Source organism: Crocodylus siamensis, chromosome 12 (assembly GCF_052110815.1).
Source record: "Crocodylus siamensis isolate JL-2025a chromosome 12, ASM5211081v1, whole genome shotgun sequence".
Taxonomy (NCBI): domain Eukaryota; kingdom Metazoa; phylum Chordata; order Crocodylia; family Crocodylidae; genus Crocodylus; species Crocodylus siamensis.
The window spans coordinates 33,843,190-33,860,485 of record NC_143406.1 but is presented as its reverse complement, the minus strand read 5'-3'; the positions used below and the strand labels follow the sequence as shown (position 1 = coordinate 33,860,485).

At 38.8% G+C, this 17,296-nt stretch overlaps 1 protein-coding gene across 1 annotated transcript in view; it reads right to left on the bottom strand.

The window, feature by feature from the left end:
- GSPT1 (G1 to S phase transition 1) overlaps positions 1-17,296 on the bottom strand; it is a 42,494-nt gene that overhangs the window by 19,821 nt on the left and 5,377 nt on the right. Inside the window, exons 2-6 of the mRNA XM_090023428.1 lie at positions 9,195-9,242; positions 8,818-8,859; positions 7,841-8,068; positions 5,667-5,700; positions 3,669-3,746 (exon numbers count right to left, since the gene is read on the bottom strand). Of these exons, the coding sequence (XP_089879554.1) occupies positions 3,669-3,746; positions 5,667-5,700; positions 7,841-8,068; positions 8,818-8,859; positions 9,195-9,242 (430 nt within the window). The remainder of the gene's footprint in view (positions 1-3,668; positions 3,747-5,666; positions 5,701-7,840; positions 8,069-8,817; positions 8,860-9,194; positions 9,243-17,296) is intronic.

Here is a 17,296-nt window from a genome sequence, read left to right as displayed (position 1 = left end):
TTGGAGAAGGGGGTTGCCATCTTGGAACAAGATTAAAAAAAAAATAAAAACATACTAAAAAAAAAAATCAAACATCTACTATAACATATTTTAGTTTTATTTAAAAAATATTTTTGTCCCAATGTATGTGCGTTTCCATAGTATATACAGAGGTGATTGCATCATAGTTCAAAATAAAGTCTTACTCTCTTACACATGAGGGTGGAAGGGGGCAGGGCTCAGCTCCATGCAAAGTACAGCAGGGGCAGCTGCAGGCTGTACCAGATAAGATTAATTGATGGGCACCCGCCCATAGGCCAGATGAAAGTCGCCTGGTGGGACAGATTCAGCCCAAAGGTCGCATTTTGCCCGCCCCTGACAGACAGCATAAAACTGGGCAGAGATCCTTTTGAGCTTTATCCGCCTAGGCTAGTTTTGGACTGGAACTCAAGGCTGGGTGAAACCCACATGAATCTAGCTTCACTGCTTCCAGTTCCAAAGCTACAGCATTTAGAAGTAGCTCAGTGTATTTTTGCTCAGCAGTGCCTTCCACCATATAGACATCTACTCTATTATCCATAACTACATTGTAAACTCAAATATTTCATGCTTAGCCCCAGTTTAGAAATAAATGAACATCTGAAGAAACCAAAAGAGGATTAATTTAACTTGATCAAGAAAAATACTTCTATTCTTTTTTCCTCCAACACATGGACACACAGTGCTATTTTTGCTTTGACACAGTCCTCCATAGAGAATAAATACAGTACATTTTTAAAAAGTCGGTAATGAAATAGAAACAACTTAAAACTACTTAAAATGATCACGGCAATTTTGTTGTCTCCAGTGACCAATCTATCAATTTTAGCCTACTCAAGAGTATGCGCTGCTTCTAAGCAAAATTTAAAATGCATATATTATTTGGTTCCCTTCCATATATATGCCTTTGGGTCACAATACAAAATGAAATAAATGCACCTGTTTCCATTCTTCCATGCCCACCAATTCCTCCATAACCCAAGAATTCTTGACAGAACAAAAGACTGATATCACAGAACTGAAAGGTCAATTCTTCTTCCCAATATCATTAAGCATTACAATTAATTGAAGTAACACAAGCATCATACCCACTGTTGCATATGAGCAAGAAGGTCAGTGAAAACTATGCTTTCATTTTCTGGCTTATAAATAAGATCTTAGGAACTGCTAGATTTCCCCTGTATTCCCTTTTCAAAAAAAAGTTATTTCCTGGGCAACAGATTAGATATTCTTTGCCATCTAAAGAGAATATTTCAAGTTTTCTAAGATGGGATACTACAGAAAAGCATACTTCTGAATCAGTTTTTTAGATAACAGATTGTTGTATAGTACTAGACACAAAGCTTGGCAGAGGGAGGTAAGGCAACCTTTAGCCCAAGCATCAAGCAATTTTACAATTTAATTAGATTTTAAACTTTACATTAATTTTTCTGTCCTGCTTCAAATCAACATGGCTTGGCTAAAACATTTAGAGTAAAAATAGCATTTGCAAGTCATTTTACACACCCTTTAGCAACATGTAGGACATTTCTATTCTCTACCAGTGTGATGGAAAAGTTCTAATAAAACTAACTTACAAATGCTTTACCCTTCTTCTAGAAAATAATCCAATGAAAGCTGGGTATCAGGACTTCTGTTCTTCATGTTGCTAGTGAATGACATTAGCTAACACAGAAGTAGATTGCCCAAAAATATAAGAGGGAGTTGGTAGAATATGAACAACATTTAATTAAAATTTCCTGTACTAAAGCAGAAAACAATCTGGCAAGTCTGCATGAGGGCACTGAAATATACAAATTTTTACGATCTCAAAATATGATCCTCTTGCTATAGAAGCTTACCCACTGTTAAAAGCAGCATTTTCAATATGTTAAACACATATTCTTATAAGACTGTCCATTAGAGAACCTTACAAGCATCAATCAAGCCACGTACATGTGAAATAGGAAAAGAATGGGGAATGGATAAAATGCTTGTTGTGCACCTAGCACCTAGAGACCTCAGCATTACGTTAGGAGATCACTATGTTATGCTTGAATTTTGTCAGGTATTGTACAAACACAACAAAAGGCAATCTCCGCCCTAAGGAACAAATACAAGACAAGAGACAGCAGGTGTAAACAGAAAAGGCAGTGGAAGCATCAAGAAACAATGTGACAACTGGTCAGCAGGAGAAGCATGGCAGCTGGCAAACTACTGTTGGTTTTTATTGTACAAACCCAGTGCAGTATAGCAAAGGATTTGAATGATACTTAACTATAATGCACAGCTGCCACGCGCAAGACACTAAATAAGAATATACTATTATAAAGAGGACAGAGAAATCTGAGCAGATAGGAAGTAATAACTACGATTTGAATTTTGTCAGGTATTCAAAAGTTAGCACGCAGATGCTTCGAATCTTTAATAGCAAAAGCCTGTCTGGATCTTTGTTTTAGCTCATTTATTATTCAACATAATGTTGTATTGTTAGTGAGTACTGTATCAAGGGGTCAAATCCTACTTACACAAACTCTATCATACCCTCTCTCACACTTCAGAATTTCCTGGACTTGTCAGCAACAGACCAACTGGTTTGATCCTACTCAGCCTGTAAATCCCCACAAAGGGTACCAAGGCAGAAAATCTCCTTCCCCTAACACCTTTAAAGTATTATGCATATAACAATCTTTTGCTCACTAAAACCTCTGCTCTATCAATTCTGACCAAGAAAAGTTTAGCAGACCTTTGAAAAAAGTAACTCCCAAACTTCAGTCCTGTCAACTGTGGAAAAATGTGACAAATGACTACAATGTGGAAACCAGGCTTTGTTGTCAACTATGCCATATTTTGTTAAGAGAATGATTTAGGATATTTTCATTTTCAATTCAAAGAATTCAGACTAGAAATACCCAAAGCATTCAGGGTCTTTGTGAAAAATCCACAGGCTTACCATAGGATACCAGAATAAAGACAGTCTCTGCTCATGCTTGCCACAGTAAAATGAACTCATGGCATGATCCAGACCTGGTGTCCCACCATAAAATGCATTTAAATCAGGTCAAAACCTACCTCTCTCTAGGGTTCCAGTACTGCTACCCCTGAAAATGTTCTCAGCTGCTGCTCAAGCCCCCCTATTCCCTCCAAGAAACAGAAGGCATTTTTCAGAGGGAGCTCAGATACCCAGGAGCTATAGTAGGAGAAAGGAGGGAGCAGGCTGGGCTGCTACATTTTGATGGGAAGTGGGGGGGGGGGGGGAGGGTCATTCCAGCCTGTGACCGAACTAAATTCATGGCTGCTTCTCCTTCCTTTATCAGCTTATGTGAAAAATATTATGGGCTAGACTTTTGCCACCATCTCTTCCTACTCCCAAAAGACTGTCAGCTTGTGAATTCCCTCCCTCATCTCTCTCTCATGTACAAGGGAAGGGTCTGCCACTAGCTATCTGCTGATCTGCAACACCATAGCTAAGGCAATGTTCTGCAGGACAGATAAGCAGAATCTGCTCCAATGTTGAACACACTGTATAAATGCAAGCGTGCTGAAGAAGTCTAGCCAGAGAAATACTGGGGTAATTAGCATAAAGTGCTATAAAGGAAAAAGAACACAGTCTGCACTGAAGCTCTTGAAAAAAATAAGTTGTTCCAGTCTTACGAAACAAAATTTCATACCATGTTTCTCTGTTTTTCTCTTTAGCTTCTCGCTCATATTTTTCAAGTGTTCTTTTGTCAACCATTCCTGTCAAATACCTAAGGAGGGAGGAAGATATTTTACGTTAACAACATGGCAACTACATTTTCATCTCCTGGTATATGAATAAAATTACTCTGCAGAACTGAGGCATGGTTTAAAAAGGGCAGAGCTGGAATTTCCACCCTCCAAAAAACAACTTGCCATTTTAAGTGTAAGGTGTAGCTATCTATTAAGAAAGTAAAACATAAAACAAGGCATAAATGTACTTCTATGAGCTCATTTCAAAGAGATACTGTTTTAGACAGCTAGTGCAATGAAAGCACCATGCAAAAAATTTGTTTTTGTATTGAATTTGGAAATGCTTCAGTTTATGGACAATTTAAAGAATACACAAAAGCCAATAAGTAGATTGGGTGAGGGGTGGGGAGGGGTCAGAAACCCTAACACATGACTTTACATAAAAAATGCAATGGAATGACTGAAAGATAAAGAAAGGTATTTCTTTAATAGTCATCCCATCTTAGATTGGATAAGTAAAGGAAGTGCCATTACCCACTGATTTCTGCATATTAAAACACCTACATACCTATACTAGGTGCTCTTTGTCTAATGCTACCATGTCCCTTGTGGTGTTTTTCCTTAGAAGCTTCAATTTGATATTTTACTCATAAGGAAATAATAAAGGCAGCAACATATAAAAGAGAGAAAATACAGGCACTCTATTTACTTTCTTTTATAACAAAGAAAAAAAAGATTCAACAAAACTAAAGGCAATAAATGTAAAAATGAAAAAAAAATACAGCAAAACTAGTTTACGGAACATAAACATTTTGGCAGGAATAGAAAAAATAGATACCTGCATACAGATATAATAAAATATTAAAAATCGTGTTTCCTTCTGCAGCATGATCTGTGAAGCCAAAGCAACTACAGAATAGTGGGGGTTAAAAAAGCAGCTTCCCCTATAACGAAGCTATTCCAGATTTGTTTAATACAGAGTTTTTTGCATTGTCAGAGATACCCAGAGCTGACCATTATCTGAAGAAAAGATGACTATATCAGTGATTCTCAGCCAGGGTAACATGGCAGCCTGGAATGCCTACAGATCCTTTCACAGGTAACATGGTGTGCCACAATCTTAGTATTGTTAGAAACCCAAGAGCTGGCATTTCCTGAAGGCCTCAAACCTAACAAGGTTGAGAACCACTGGACTGGATGAAACAGTGTTTTGATCAACTATGATGACCTACGTTCTGGTTTGATCAAAGGATAAGGAAAATCAGGGATCTTTCACTTTGTCACTAGAAGTATCATTTTAAAATTATGACAATACTTTCTTTCAGAAGACTAATATTTATATAGCAATTTCCACCCCCCCCCACACACTTAATATATGCCATTCAACTTATAAAGACTTGAATACCTAACTAGATTACTTTCATTTCTCTCAGTAAAGAAGAACCCAAACTGTAGATACATTTAACAGGCTTAATTTATATAAAATGGACAGTATATAATCTGATAACTTTAAATGAAGTTATGATTCATAAACTAACTCTGACACCAAGTACACTCAAGTAGTTTTTTAAATCTTACAAAAAGGACAATTTAACAGAGTAGATGAACAGCAGCTGAAAGGTCAGCTTTCAGGAAAAAAAAAAGGAGTGACGTTTTAAAGAACACACTGTTACTTTTTGTTATTAATAATCAGGCTTTTGTACAGTTATGCTTCCATTAAGTAAATGACACTCCTGTGGAGATCAGCGGATTTGATTCTTTAACTCCAGCAGAACTAAGACAATGAGAAACCAAATTAATAAACATTCATCATAAAATACCATTTTGGTATTCATCTTAAAATATTAATCTATACTGACAAAAGCCATCAAAATTACTAATACTTAATGCATTTTAATTCACGGTACAAGACTATACATCTACAGAAATCTCTTACTGTAAAAGGTAAGCTTGCTTACATTATTTGTCCTCCAATGGTTGATTTGCCGGCATCTGGCAAACATAAAAAGAAAATCAGCTAACAAATTAATTCAATTTAAGGTTAAAGAGAAAAGAGAGAGAAAAGAAGACTAAAAAAAATTAAACATTGCAAGTGAAAGTGAGATGATCTTATTTCCTGACCATGCAGCACTGTTCTAGCACTCTGTCATCTAGTTTCAAAATATCCCAAGAAATGCAATTTCTATTTCTCTTGAAATCTATTCTACAAACAAGAACGGTCAATGAAATTACATTGTTATGGTTTTCCCTATTAGACTCCAAGAATCAATCCCACCCACACCCTTTCATTTTCACATCCTTCCGTTTACTTGCAAACTGTCTAAAACCAGGGGTCAGCAACATATGGCACACAAATTCACCCTGCAAAGGTCTGATTACCTTCCCTGCTGCTCCAAAGTAAGCCAAATCCTAGTCTAAACAATTCAAGCAAGATCCTAGCCCGGGGTGGGCAATTATTTGGGCCCAAGGGGCACACAAGGAGTTTTGGGAAGCTGTCACTGGCTGAGTTAGCGCCCCCCCACCCAAGCAGCTCACCAAACCTTCCTATGTGGGATTTGGAGGGGGAAGAGCTGGTGCAACAGCTTCAGCAGGGTCAGCCTCTGGCCTGCCCTTCTACCCAAGGAGGAGCTCAAGCAGATGCCCTGATCCCCAGGGGGGAAGCTGCTGCCTGCATCCACAGCTGACGCTGGTGCCCACCCAACACTGCTTCTGGCAAAAGCCTGGCCTGTCAGCAGACACACTTGCCAGTTCTAGGGCCCTTCTGGCTGCAACTGCCTGGAGCCCACACCAGGACTGCCCTGCATCTCCTCCCCACTACTGCTGCTACTACTTGTGGGCCCAGGGTGGCCTGGAGGTGATGCCGGGTGGCAGCAGTGGGGAGAAGCCACAGGGCAGCCCCGGAGTGGGTTCTGGGCAGCCAGAGGCAGACGGGCCCCAGAAGTGGCATGCATGCCCCTGCAGGGTCTTGCCTTTGCCTGGTGCCCAGTGCTGGCTGCTGCCGCCCATCGTGGGCAGAGTTGTCTGCCTCTCTCTCCTCTCCCCCCAACATTCCTCTCCCTCTCCCTTGCCTTCCCAACTGTTCCACACCACCAGCAAAACCCTGCAGCTTACACCAGATCCCAGCCCATACAGCAGAAGCAGTGCTAGGCAAGAACTGGCATCAGCTGTGGATGCAGTCAGCTGCTTCCCTTTGTGGATCGGGGTGTCCTCCTGGGTCCGCAAGCAATGCTGCTGTATCAGCAAGTCAGCTGCAGCCCCAGTGTGTGGAATGGGAGCTGGTTTAAACTCTGGACAGGGTCAGGACATACCTGCCCACCCAACACAATGCGACAGCTGGAACCACCAGCTCCCTATAGGCCAGATCAATGAGTTGGCAGGCTGGATCGGGGCCATATTTTGCCTACCCCTGCCCTAGCCCATAGCATTTAGCAACTTAAATCCTGAGTTTACCTCTCCATTTATTTTTATTTTTTGATTCTGCAAGTTGTCAATATTCTCTTGGTTGCAAAACAGCAGTATTTAAGTTGCAATCTTACCAGGGACAGAAAGGGACCATTGTTTTCCAGCAAAACATTTTTAAATCCTTCGCAGGAGATGTTTGGGTACTCCTTACCTAAACCACCAACCAGATTCTCATCAGACAAGCCACAAGCATGGATATTATTCTGAAAAAATGCAGGCCCTCTCCTACCCTTTTCTGACCTATTACTGCTTTAGAAAGACTAACACAGCAGCATTATTAAAACACGGTACTATGACCTTGTCAAGGCAGGATGCATACTTTCATCTTCTAAGGAGGAAGTATGATTAACCTTTGGTACACCCAGTTCCCACGGATATAAAGAGCAATTTCTGGACCCCTGCTACTTATTCATAACACTTGCTATGCAGTGTCAGGAGGAAAGCCCTGTTCATTCTAAAGTGATTTCCTAACACCGAACAGCAGACAGGATTTTTGTAAAAGTAAGAAAACACTTATATTTTCAGTGAAACAAGTAACCTACAGAAGTAGAAAGAAAACTATAATTGGCTTGACTAAAGGGGCTGCATTACATAAAACCTCAAAGTATAGTGAAACATACATTACAAGTATTCTGCATCCCTTGCCCTGAAACTGGTATTTACAACTTACCTACATGTCCAATGAATACTACATTTACATGTTCTTTTTTAGGAGCACCTGGTGGTGCTACCACTGATTTAGGTGTTGGCATTTCTTCCTCTTCCTCCATCATTTCCTGGGCACCCTCCTCAGTAGCTCCTGCATCCCCTGATGGGCCACTTCCAAGTTCTACTTCACTTGTTTCTTCTTTGTGGTCCCATGATTCTTCAGGGGACATTTCTGTCTCTCCATTTTCCACTAGAGGTTAAAAAAGAGGGACTATTCAAATAGATTAAGACATTAAATCAAAAAGAGCTAGAAACTATTTTTGATTCTATGAATAACTAGTTTGGTGTCTTTTTAATTTTTAGCCTAGCTTGTGCCCTGCTACATTAAACAGGCAGTTTGTTTGGTTCTGAAGTGGATAGTATGGGGAGCTTTCAAACCAGTTTGTCTGCTGACATCAGAAAACTGACTCACACAGATTAGGAGAATTCTATTTTAACAAAGCAGCACTTCTATGGCAAAAAGTAAACCTAACCATAGGCTCAGAACAGCATGAGAGTCAATTACAGTCACACATCTGCACCAAAACTGCTCTGAAAAACATCATCATTTTAGAAACAAAAGAACAATTTAAATTTAAGGTTCACAGAAAATTAGGAGAAATACAGCATTATTATATTCCACCTTGTCAATTCCAAACCAGAAGATAGTAAAAATCCATTCTGCAATTTGAAATAAGATTTTTAAATAGAAGTGCAGGGTATTCCTACTCAAAGTTCAAATAATCCCAATACATCTGCCATCACAAAAATTATTGCAGTGGTATTTTAAATATCCTAGTAACTCTTTTCCAATCTAGGCACAAAGCAGACAATTTCTGTACCAACAAAAATTGCAAAGGCTCAATTAAGGCAGCTTTAGTTTAGCTCACTTGTGAATTAACACAAGTGATATTAGAAGCCCTTTATAGACCTGTTATAGTAAAGCAATTTTCATCTTACCAACAGGTTCTGATACATCCATATTAACAGCAGCATTTGAACCTAAACCAAAAACATGAAGCAGTAAGTATATTAGTTTAACACAACACCAATAATAATTTAACGTAAGTTTGAAATGAACATTGTAATGAGATGGAAAGTCCAGCAGTTAGGGTATTAGCCTAGGCAAATGGGGATAATAGCAAAGGGTTTAAGGATAAAAATATTTAAGGTTTTATTTGAATACTTCAGTATAGTACCAGGGGCCAAACAAGTACCTTAACAGATTGTTTTGGGTTTTTTTGTTTTTAATATCTTGTGCTGCAATTGCCTTGTGTGCGATTAAGAAAATTTGATTTTTTTAAATAAATTGCAAAAAAAAACCAAAACTCAATTACCTTCACAAGATGCTGTTTGTTCCTCCTGAGAAGACTCTGAAGATGCACCTTAAATAAAAGATTCCCTTTTAAAGGAAAGTCATTGGATTTAACCTATTACAAGATACTTGCAAAATGGCAGCTTTATCAATGTTATCAAAAGAATGCTATATTAAAAAAATCCCCCCTTGTGCAAATGGCATTAACTACATGCTTGAATCTCTAAAGAACTCTGCTTATTGCTTTAAGAACTAGATTAGCTACTTCTTGGGTAATTTCCCCTCCTCTGGAAAGATTTACTATGAAAAAGTTTAATGAAAGATGTTTCTATAGATGCAGTTCACCTGCTCAGCCTTTTTTGGTATTTTTTTGTGCATATTTGGGCTGGTAACATCTGTAGTTGAATGTCTCTATCTGTAATGAAGTAATATTTCATTTGTGATGTCAACATTGTATGAAAGAATTATAAAAAAATCTCTCATATAGGCATTTTTAGAATTGAAGAAATTTAGAATTTTGCTGAAGGATCAAGCAGGAAATTGAAATGGGCTAAAGAAGGTTAAAAGACCTTCTATGATTACCGACATAGCAAAAAAATAAAAACCAAGTGACTGGTAAATTCATTTTTTTAAACCTAAAAATCTGAAACTACTAGCAAGGCCTTTCTTTTTTAACTGACAGTCTAAACATTTGTAGCTGGGCCAAATAAAGCATAAACGATTTTATTGCAGGTGTGTTCAACCCCTGGCCCACAGAGCTCACCACAGGTTTGAAAGTTTGGTGTCAGTGGTAACACTAATTGCTGCTCCCCTACTGCCAAGTTTCCAGAACTGTACAGAGCCTGGTGGGCTGGAAAGTGTGGACATGCATGCTAAATCAGGTGCAAAAGGCTGGGATGGCATAGGACTAAATTTTGGCATGCAGGGCCAGGTTCAGGCAGCACAGTGCTGGACACCATGAGGAATCTAGCCCATGAATCAGCCCTGTGCTGTTTATCTGGACCATGAGGCCAAAAGGTTGAGCAACACTGATGTACTGCATCCTCATCTTGATATGGTTAATATAGTCTCCCTCATTTTTCCTAGCACTACAACTATTTTAGTTGTATGCCCTTTGAGTACCCACTATACAGTCTCTAGCACAGCTCTAAGAAGCAAAATATTCTAGGAGACTTCACAAAGCCATTAGATGCCAGTAGGACAATTTCACCAATCTTCACAGCACTTTTATAATGGATCTGCAAACACAGTACCACCAGACTCACATTAAGTAGTAACTAATTATTTAACCTACCAGAAGCACCCTGTTCCAACCAGTCACTATACCTTGACCTTTTGGGACATTTTACATATAGGCACAACAGTATTCCACAAATAAACCTAGACTAGAACATTAACCTGTTTAATCTCAGGCTTCAAGTTTCTTTGAAATGACCAAAGTAACCCTTATGCAAGTTAAAGCAGTACTGTCATCCATACTGTACCTTTCCTTTGCCCTAACCACATAATCATGCCACACCTTTTACTTGGTTGTGTTACCAACTCACTTCCAATCCTACTGCATACAAATTCAACTCCTGCATTATTTGAGCAACTTGAAATATATGTAAAGTGAATTTGAAAAATAAAATAGATCTTCCCAAAATAAAAAACAAAGCAAGAGAGAGACTAGACTCTCAATCACTTTGCTTTAGATCTGTATTGTGTGATCATTACAGGCTGTCAGAAACTAGTCTGACAGTGCCAGAGAACAAGGACTGCAAGCAGGGGTGAATGTGGGTCATAGTCAGTGGGTACACTGCACTAAGAGAATGAACAAAAGTAACAGAGCATTAGCATGTCCAGGGCAACAATCTGAGACCAATTAACATATAACACAGAAGACGCAGCTCACTTCAAAGAATCGAGAACCATAATAACTGAATTCTTGCAGTAATCGTACTGCTGGTCATAGCAGGTCTCATCAGATCAGAGTACTTTAAGATTCTTTACAAAAGTGATTACTACTCCCATTTTACAGATGGGAAGCAGACAGGCAGTCACCTTACTCATCCAATGTAGGACAGGAATTGAGTGACACAGCTAGAACCAGAACCTAGGTTTGACATTAAAACCCTATTCTAGAATAAAGCATGTCCCAAAATTCAGTTGGCCACAGTGCACTTAGTGAAAGCTGTAAAACCATTTCCATTACAAGCTCATTTTTATGAGCAAAAGAGTTTAAGGAATTCATTTTTACGGCTGAAATGTCCAGTTGTAGGCAGACACCATATGGAAAAACTATTTAGTGTATGCTATACTTCTGCATGTCTTGATATAGAAACACTATGGTAAGTACATAGAGTTGCCTAAACTGACTGTGTTTGTAACATATTCTGAAGTTCTCTGTGGTGGTTTCTAACAACAAAGTTTGGAGACAGCAGTAAAAAAGTAACAACTCTTCCTTCCCCAACCCAAGGAGACAGACAGACAGAGAGAAGTAGGAACTAGCACACTGAGAAAGAGGGATTATGACTGACCATCATAGTAGCCGTACTGCTCAGCTCAAGGCAAATTATACACAAAGCTGCCATATAACAATGGCAACAGCAAAAAAGCTAAGTACCATTTTGGGCTGCATTCAGAGAAACGTCACAGAACCAGGTGACAGAGATTTGGATATAAATGCAGCTAAACATTCAGTTCTCAATACCACAATACCAACAGAAAGACATCCCACTGGTGGGAATGTCTTTCAATAAAGGACTAAAAGTTCTAAATATATCTAGATGTAACAAGCGAGGAGAGGACCTCTGCAAACATAGTGACCACATTGTTAGAATAAGACTCTTTTAGCTTTATTATATCTTTTCTTTTCCAACTCAGTTTCTTTGATATCAAAGGAAAAATAGTTTGCACCTTTCAGGTGTTTGTAAATTTGATGCTATTTTCTCAAAGGTTTTAGAGATGAGAATTCTACCCACCTCAGCAGATTCTGGGTGACAGAATTGCTCTCCCTAACACGGAAAACCAAAATATGATTGAGGGAATGTGAAAAATTTACTACCTACTCCATGTGGAAAAAGAAAATACATTCCAAAAAATGACAACTTCCTTGATATGTTCCAAACAATTCTGAGGCCTGAGGCTAGTTGTAGCTTAATGGGAGACTATGGCAAAAAACAAACAATCCTGAAAGCCTATGCTGACCCCTTTTGAAAGATTTTCAGGGCAGGTCAACTGACTGAAGTAACTAAAGTCCAGCATTCAGTAGCTGAAAGATAATCACAGTATAGCACTTTGAAGGTAAAAAGATACAATGGAAAACATTCTGTTGCTTTATTGTATATGCTATGTTTTGTGCTTCCATACATTTCCATAAGCAGTAACCAACATCAAGTGACGCTGAAAGAAAATGACCATAAAAAGCAGGTCATGGTCCTCTCTCTGAAATACCATTTTATTTTATTTTTAATGGTTGAAAAGGCATACAAGATGATAAAGACAGAAGCAGTAGTATTTTAGATTGCTTATTTCCATTGATAAAAAACAGCATAAATGGTTTTGAAAATATGTTTACACTGAAGTGAAATTAGTTGTGTGTGTATAGGAAAATGCTATAGTTTGGGAAACAAAAATGAAGATGAGAAAGTGGCTATAAAATCCAGTGCAAATATTAAAATTATTAGTCAAGAGTCAGAAGCAGTTGGATACAAGATGCTGAAGAAATAGACATATTTGAAAATTGTTGGGTCTCTCTTAGCTACAGTACTTTAACTACATAAAATCAGTTTTGCTGATGATTATATTTTATTGGGGTACACAGATTTTGGGGGACAATCACGATAGCCGATTTTTAAGGAGGCATATTGGCTGATACTGATCCAATTTCTGATACAGCTGGAAAGTCTGTTGTGTGGAAAGGGGAGGAGGAAAGGAAGGTGCGTGGGGGTGCAGATCAATGCCCCCAGTAGTGAGGGAGTAGGGCTGGGGTAGGCGCTGTCCATCTGGGGTGGGACCAAACCATGGCTTGTCTGGGGGGCACAGGGTGGGAGTGGAGGGGGGGGGGTGCCTCCAGATCTGCCTGTGTGGGGTGGGGCACAGCAGGTTGCAACTGCAGGCTGGGGCCAGGGGTCGCGCTGTGTTTGGGGCAGCAGTGCTGGAAGGAGGGCTATGGGGGGGCTGCAGCCACCCCAAATTTTGCTATAGTCCCCTCCCAGCGTTGCTGACTCCCACCCTGAGCACAGCATAACAGCCCCAGCCTGCAGCTGCAGTTCACACAGCCCACCCTACGCAGATCTGGGGCACATGTGGCAAGAGCAGTGGTGGGAACCACAGGCCGAGCTGTGCACAGCAATGGGAGCTGCTCCCCACCCCACCTCCCACAAGCCACGGCTCCATCCCGTGCCTTCTCTGGCTGGATGGCACCTACCCCAGTCCAAGCCCCACTCCATTCCTCCCTGTGGGAGATGTCGATCTGCACCCCCATGCCCCTTCACTCCCCTTTCACGCAGCTTTCCACATCGCCAGGACGTGCTCCTCACTGCCTGTGTGCTGTGCTGTGCACGCACACAAGCACTTATCGGCCAAAATATCTTCCACATCGTTTCCAATATAGTCAATTTTCTTTATAGTGACGCTGATCTGATATCAGACTGATATATTGGTACACTTCTAACATTTTATGCTTCACCTTTTCTGAAGTACTCTGCTAAAGTACTGCTCACAGAGATTCTAATTTTCCCTTTCATTCTACCTGTCTTGCATGGGTGGAAACTTGGACTTTTGCTGACTAGGGACAGAACAGCCTTAGCCCAAAGCTTCTCTTCAAGTAAACCGGGAGTCTGAAAAGGTCAAGAACCATGGGCATACTGTATAGAGCAAAGCTGACATGTTCCTGGTCAGCTTCTTTCAAGCACCAGAAACTCCTTCCCAGGAATTACTGAGATGCTGAAGAATGAAAAAAATGCAAGATGCTCACACTAAATATACAGTGAATAACCCAAGGACTCCACCACTATTCTATGTTTGAGATTTAAATATCTGATTTTATTACCATATTTACAAAATAGCCATATGGCCTTAGCAGTTCTTATGCAGTTATGTAACAGATGTTTACCTTTCCTTTAGAGAGGAAATAGAGAAAGAAAATTAAACTGGAAAGGTTATTAGAAGTCTGACTTATACTTTTTAGAGCAGAAATAACAAGATTCTTAGTTAATGCACAACAAAACAGCATGATCTAGTTAAAGACAGTATTGCATATGATCAACATTTACATTTTTGTAGAAAAGAGAAAGTGTTTACAGAAATGGTTTCAGAAATTCACCTCGGATATACACAGTGATTAAAATGATCTACTGAAACTTTCTCCTGCCCCCACTCACACCCTCCACCCTGTCTTCATTAAGGAAACAAGGTGGTTGTAACTAACGTATGGTAAAATCTTAGTGAAGACAAGGCAATTTTAGCCTACTAACAGGAGAAGGTAGAATTTTCTTCAACCTAGCAATCCACAGGAAAACTACAAAATTGCTTGATCTTTACTAAGATTTTAATCACATTTGCTAATAGGCAATAAGAAAATACTTTGTCCATAGTAAAGATGCTTGTGGTAAAGTTTCTTACAGTACTTCTGATTTGAAATCCACATGCTGCCACACAACAATGCATTACCGTAGCCTACATAATTTCCAGAAAAACCACTCATCTAAAAGCCCAGGAATCTTTCAGAATATGAGATTTAACTGAGCCATGAATTCAAGGAATCAGGCTCAACATTTGGACAATTAAGGCTTCCAATGGAGACAGCTCATACCCTTAGTGAATTCAGAGAAAAACTAAACATCCCTATTACTTAACCAAGAATCTTGCAAGGTAAGTGCCCCTAACAACTGATACACATTGTTTCTAACACCCAAGGTATTACAGCCATCATAATAAACATTTTTTTTGGAATTCCTGCATTACCTGTATGGATCATCTAGCTTTATACATCTGATTGGGATATCTAGAACAGGGAAAAGATTAACTTCAAATTCTATTCCAAACATTATGACTTGAGAAACAGCATTTTCACATTAACTTAAGGGCCTGTTCAAAACTTCTTGTCAGAACATACATATGGCAGAAAGCTATTAGGAAAATCAAAAAAACCCCAACTCTTTCTTAATCTTAAGTTTATATAAAGCAATGCCCAAATGCACTCAGTTCTACTGTACCCCTCCCCCCCAATATAGTCAGTGCTGCTTTTGTTATTTGGGCATTTTACATACCAACATTAAAAAGGAAAACATTTTAAAAGTAAAGAAATGTATCTGTAAAACCAGAAAGTGGTCATGGAACTTGGGAACTACTTTTGACGTAATTTTGTTATTAGATGTCAAGCTGACACCTCCTGTTAAGTACTCAAATGCTGGATTAAAGTCAGCCAACATGGAACCAGACTTGCAGTCTAGAGAACGCTAAGTTATCACCCAAATAAAGATTTCATTTTACGCTAGTTTAACAAGAATCCATACTATTTATTGACATTTCAAGAATCATATGGTATTGATCTACTATCATGTGATCAAGAATTATCTGAAAGATGCAGAGAATTACATACAGAAAGAACATTACAAGTAACATTGTCAATTCTCCCCAATGCAGTGCTATAAGCAGATAGCTAAATGTAAACATTAAGAAACTATATACATAGAAATTTAAGCCATTGTATAAATCCTAATTTTGAACAGTTTCTGAAGAGGAACTGCTTGTCTACTGCAAACTCAGGATCTAGTTAGGTAGCAGGACTAGATTTTTATTTGCAAAAGATGAAAAGTTAAGTTAAACAAAGACCAGTAATGATTATACATAACATTTTAGAAAGAAGAGTAGGACCTATAATGTCCATACAGGTTATAGAAAAATACATAAATCAGACTAGATTATTTTTGTTAACGTGATGTTATAAGTAAGTTACTACATTCATTCTGAAAAGGTAAGCTTTGATAAAAAGATTATAAATTTGAAAACCTATTTTTCAGTACCAGTTTAAGGCTGGGATATAAAGAACCTACAACTAAAGTAGAGGAGGATAATCAACATTAAAAAAAAAATTACAGGTCAGAGAAGAGACAGAGGATGCATCAGTTTGTTTGATTCAAGGAAGAATGTATTGACAGTGTTTAGAGGTTAAAAGCATTCAGCTGCTTCTAGAGAATCACCTCAAAACTAATGCACACCAGTCAAGATGCAGAGAGTATGAAACGATCTCTAAAGTCTTTGCTTTTACTTGACAATGCTTGCTACTCTTTTAAGCAAAACCTATTGTTGTTGCTAAATAGTTTCTGCAATTTGCAGGTAGCAATCAAGACGTTAAAGGAACTGTTAATATTAATCCCACTAAAAGTAACGCAATACCTAGACTGATCTCTCCTCCACTCCACCTCAATATTTTGTCCTTCCTTTATAACACACACAAAATTGTTTACCAAAGCCACTGCAATCTTCAAAAGCTATTTAAAACCATACCACAAAATAGAGTAAAACTCACAAGCAAACTTCAGGACCATACTAATAGGATTTTCTGTAAAACCTAGTCACCATTCAAATACTATAAAAATAAGCTCAAGACAACAGTCCCAATGCACTCTTGTTCAACAGTTTCATCATAATCTGATTTTTACTTCCATACCAATTTTATAAGTTTTAACCTTCATGAACATATTCTAGATAATGATTTTCTTTTACCTGCTTCTAACTCCTTTACACATAAACAGTTTAAATCTTCAACAGAAACAGGAAAATGAGGGAGCCCAGAATAAAACTGCTGCATGCGTTTAGAGAAGAACAATAAGGCATAACAAGAAGTTAAATTATGTGTTACAGAATGGCGAGACAAAGCAGCAATTTGCAAGGGTCAGAAATATCTGAATCCAAGATAACTTTGAATTTTAAATGACCCTCCCCCTAATAATTAGATTCTACCCTTGCAAAATTTGTAAATTTGTTACAATTTTTCCATGTACAGAATCTAATTATTGGAAGGTTATCTTCAGCTCATCCGCTTCACCACTGTAGCAGGACAAGTAGCAGTAGGGGGGCAGGTGGCAGGGGTGTCAAGTGGCCTGTCCACTGCCCCTTGCCCCCTTCAAGGTTCCT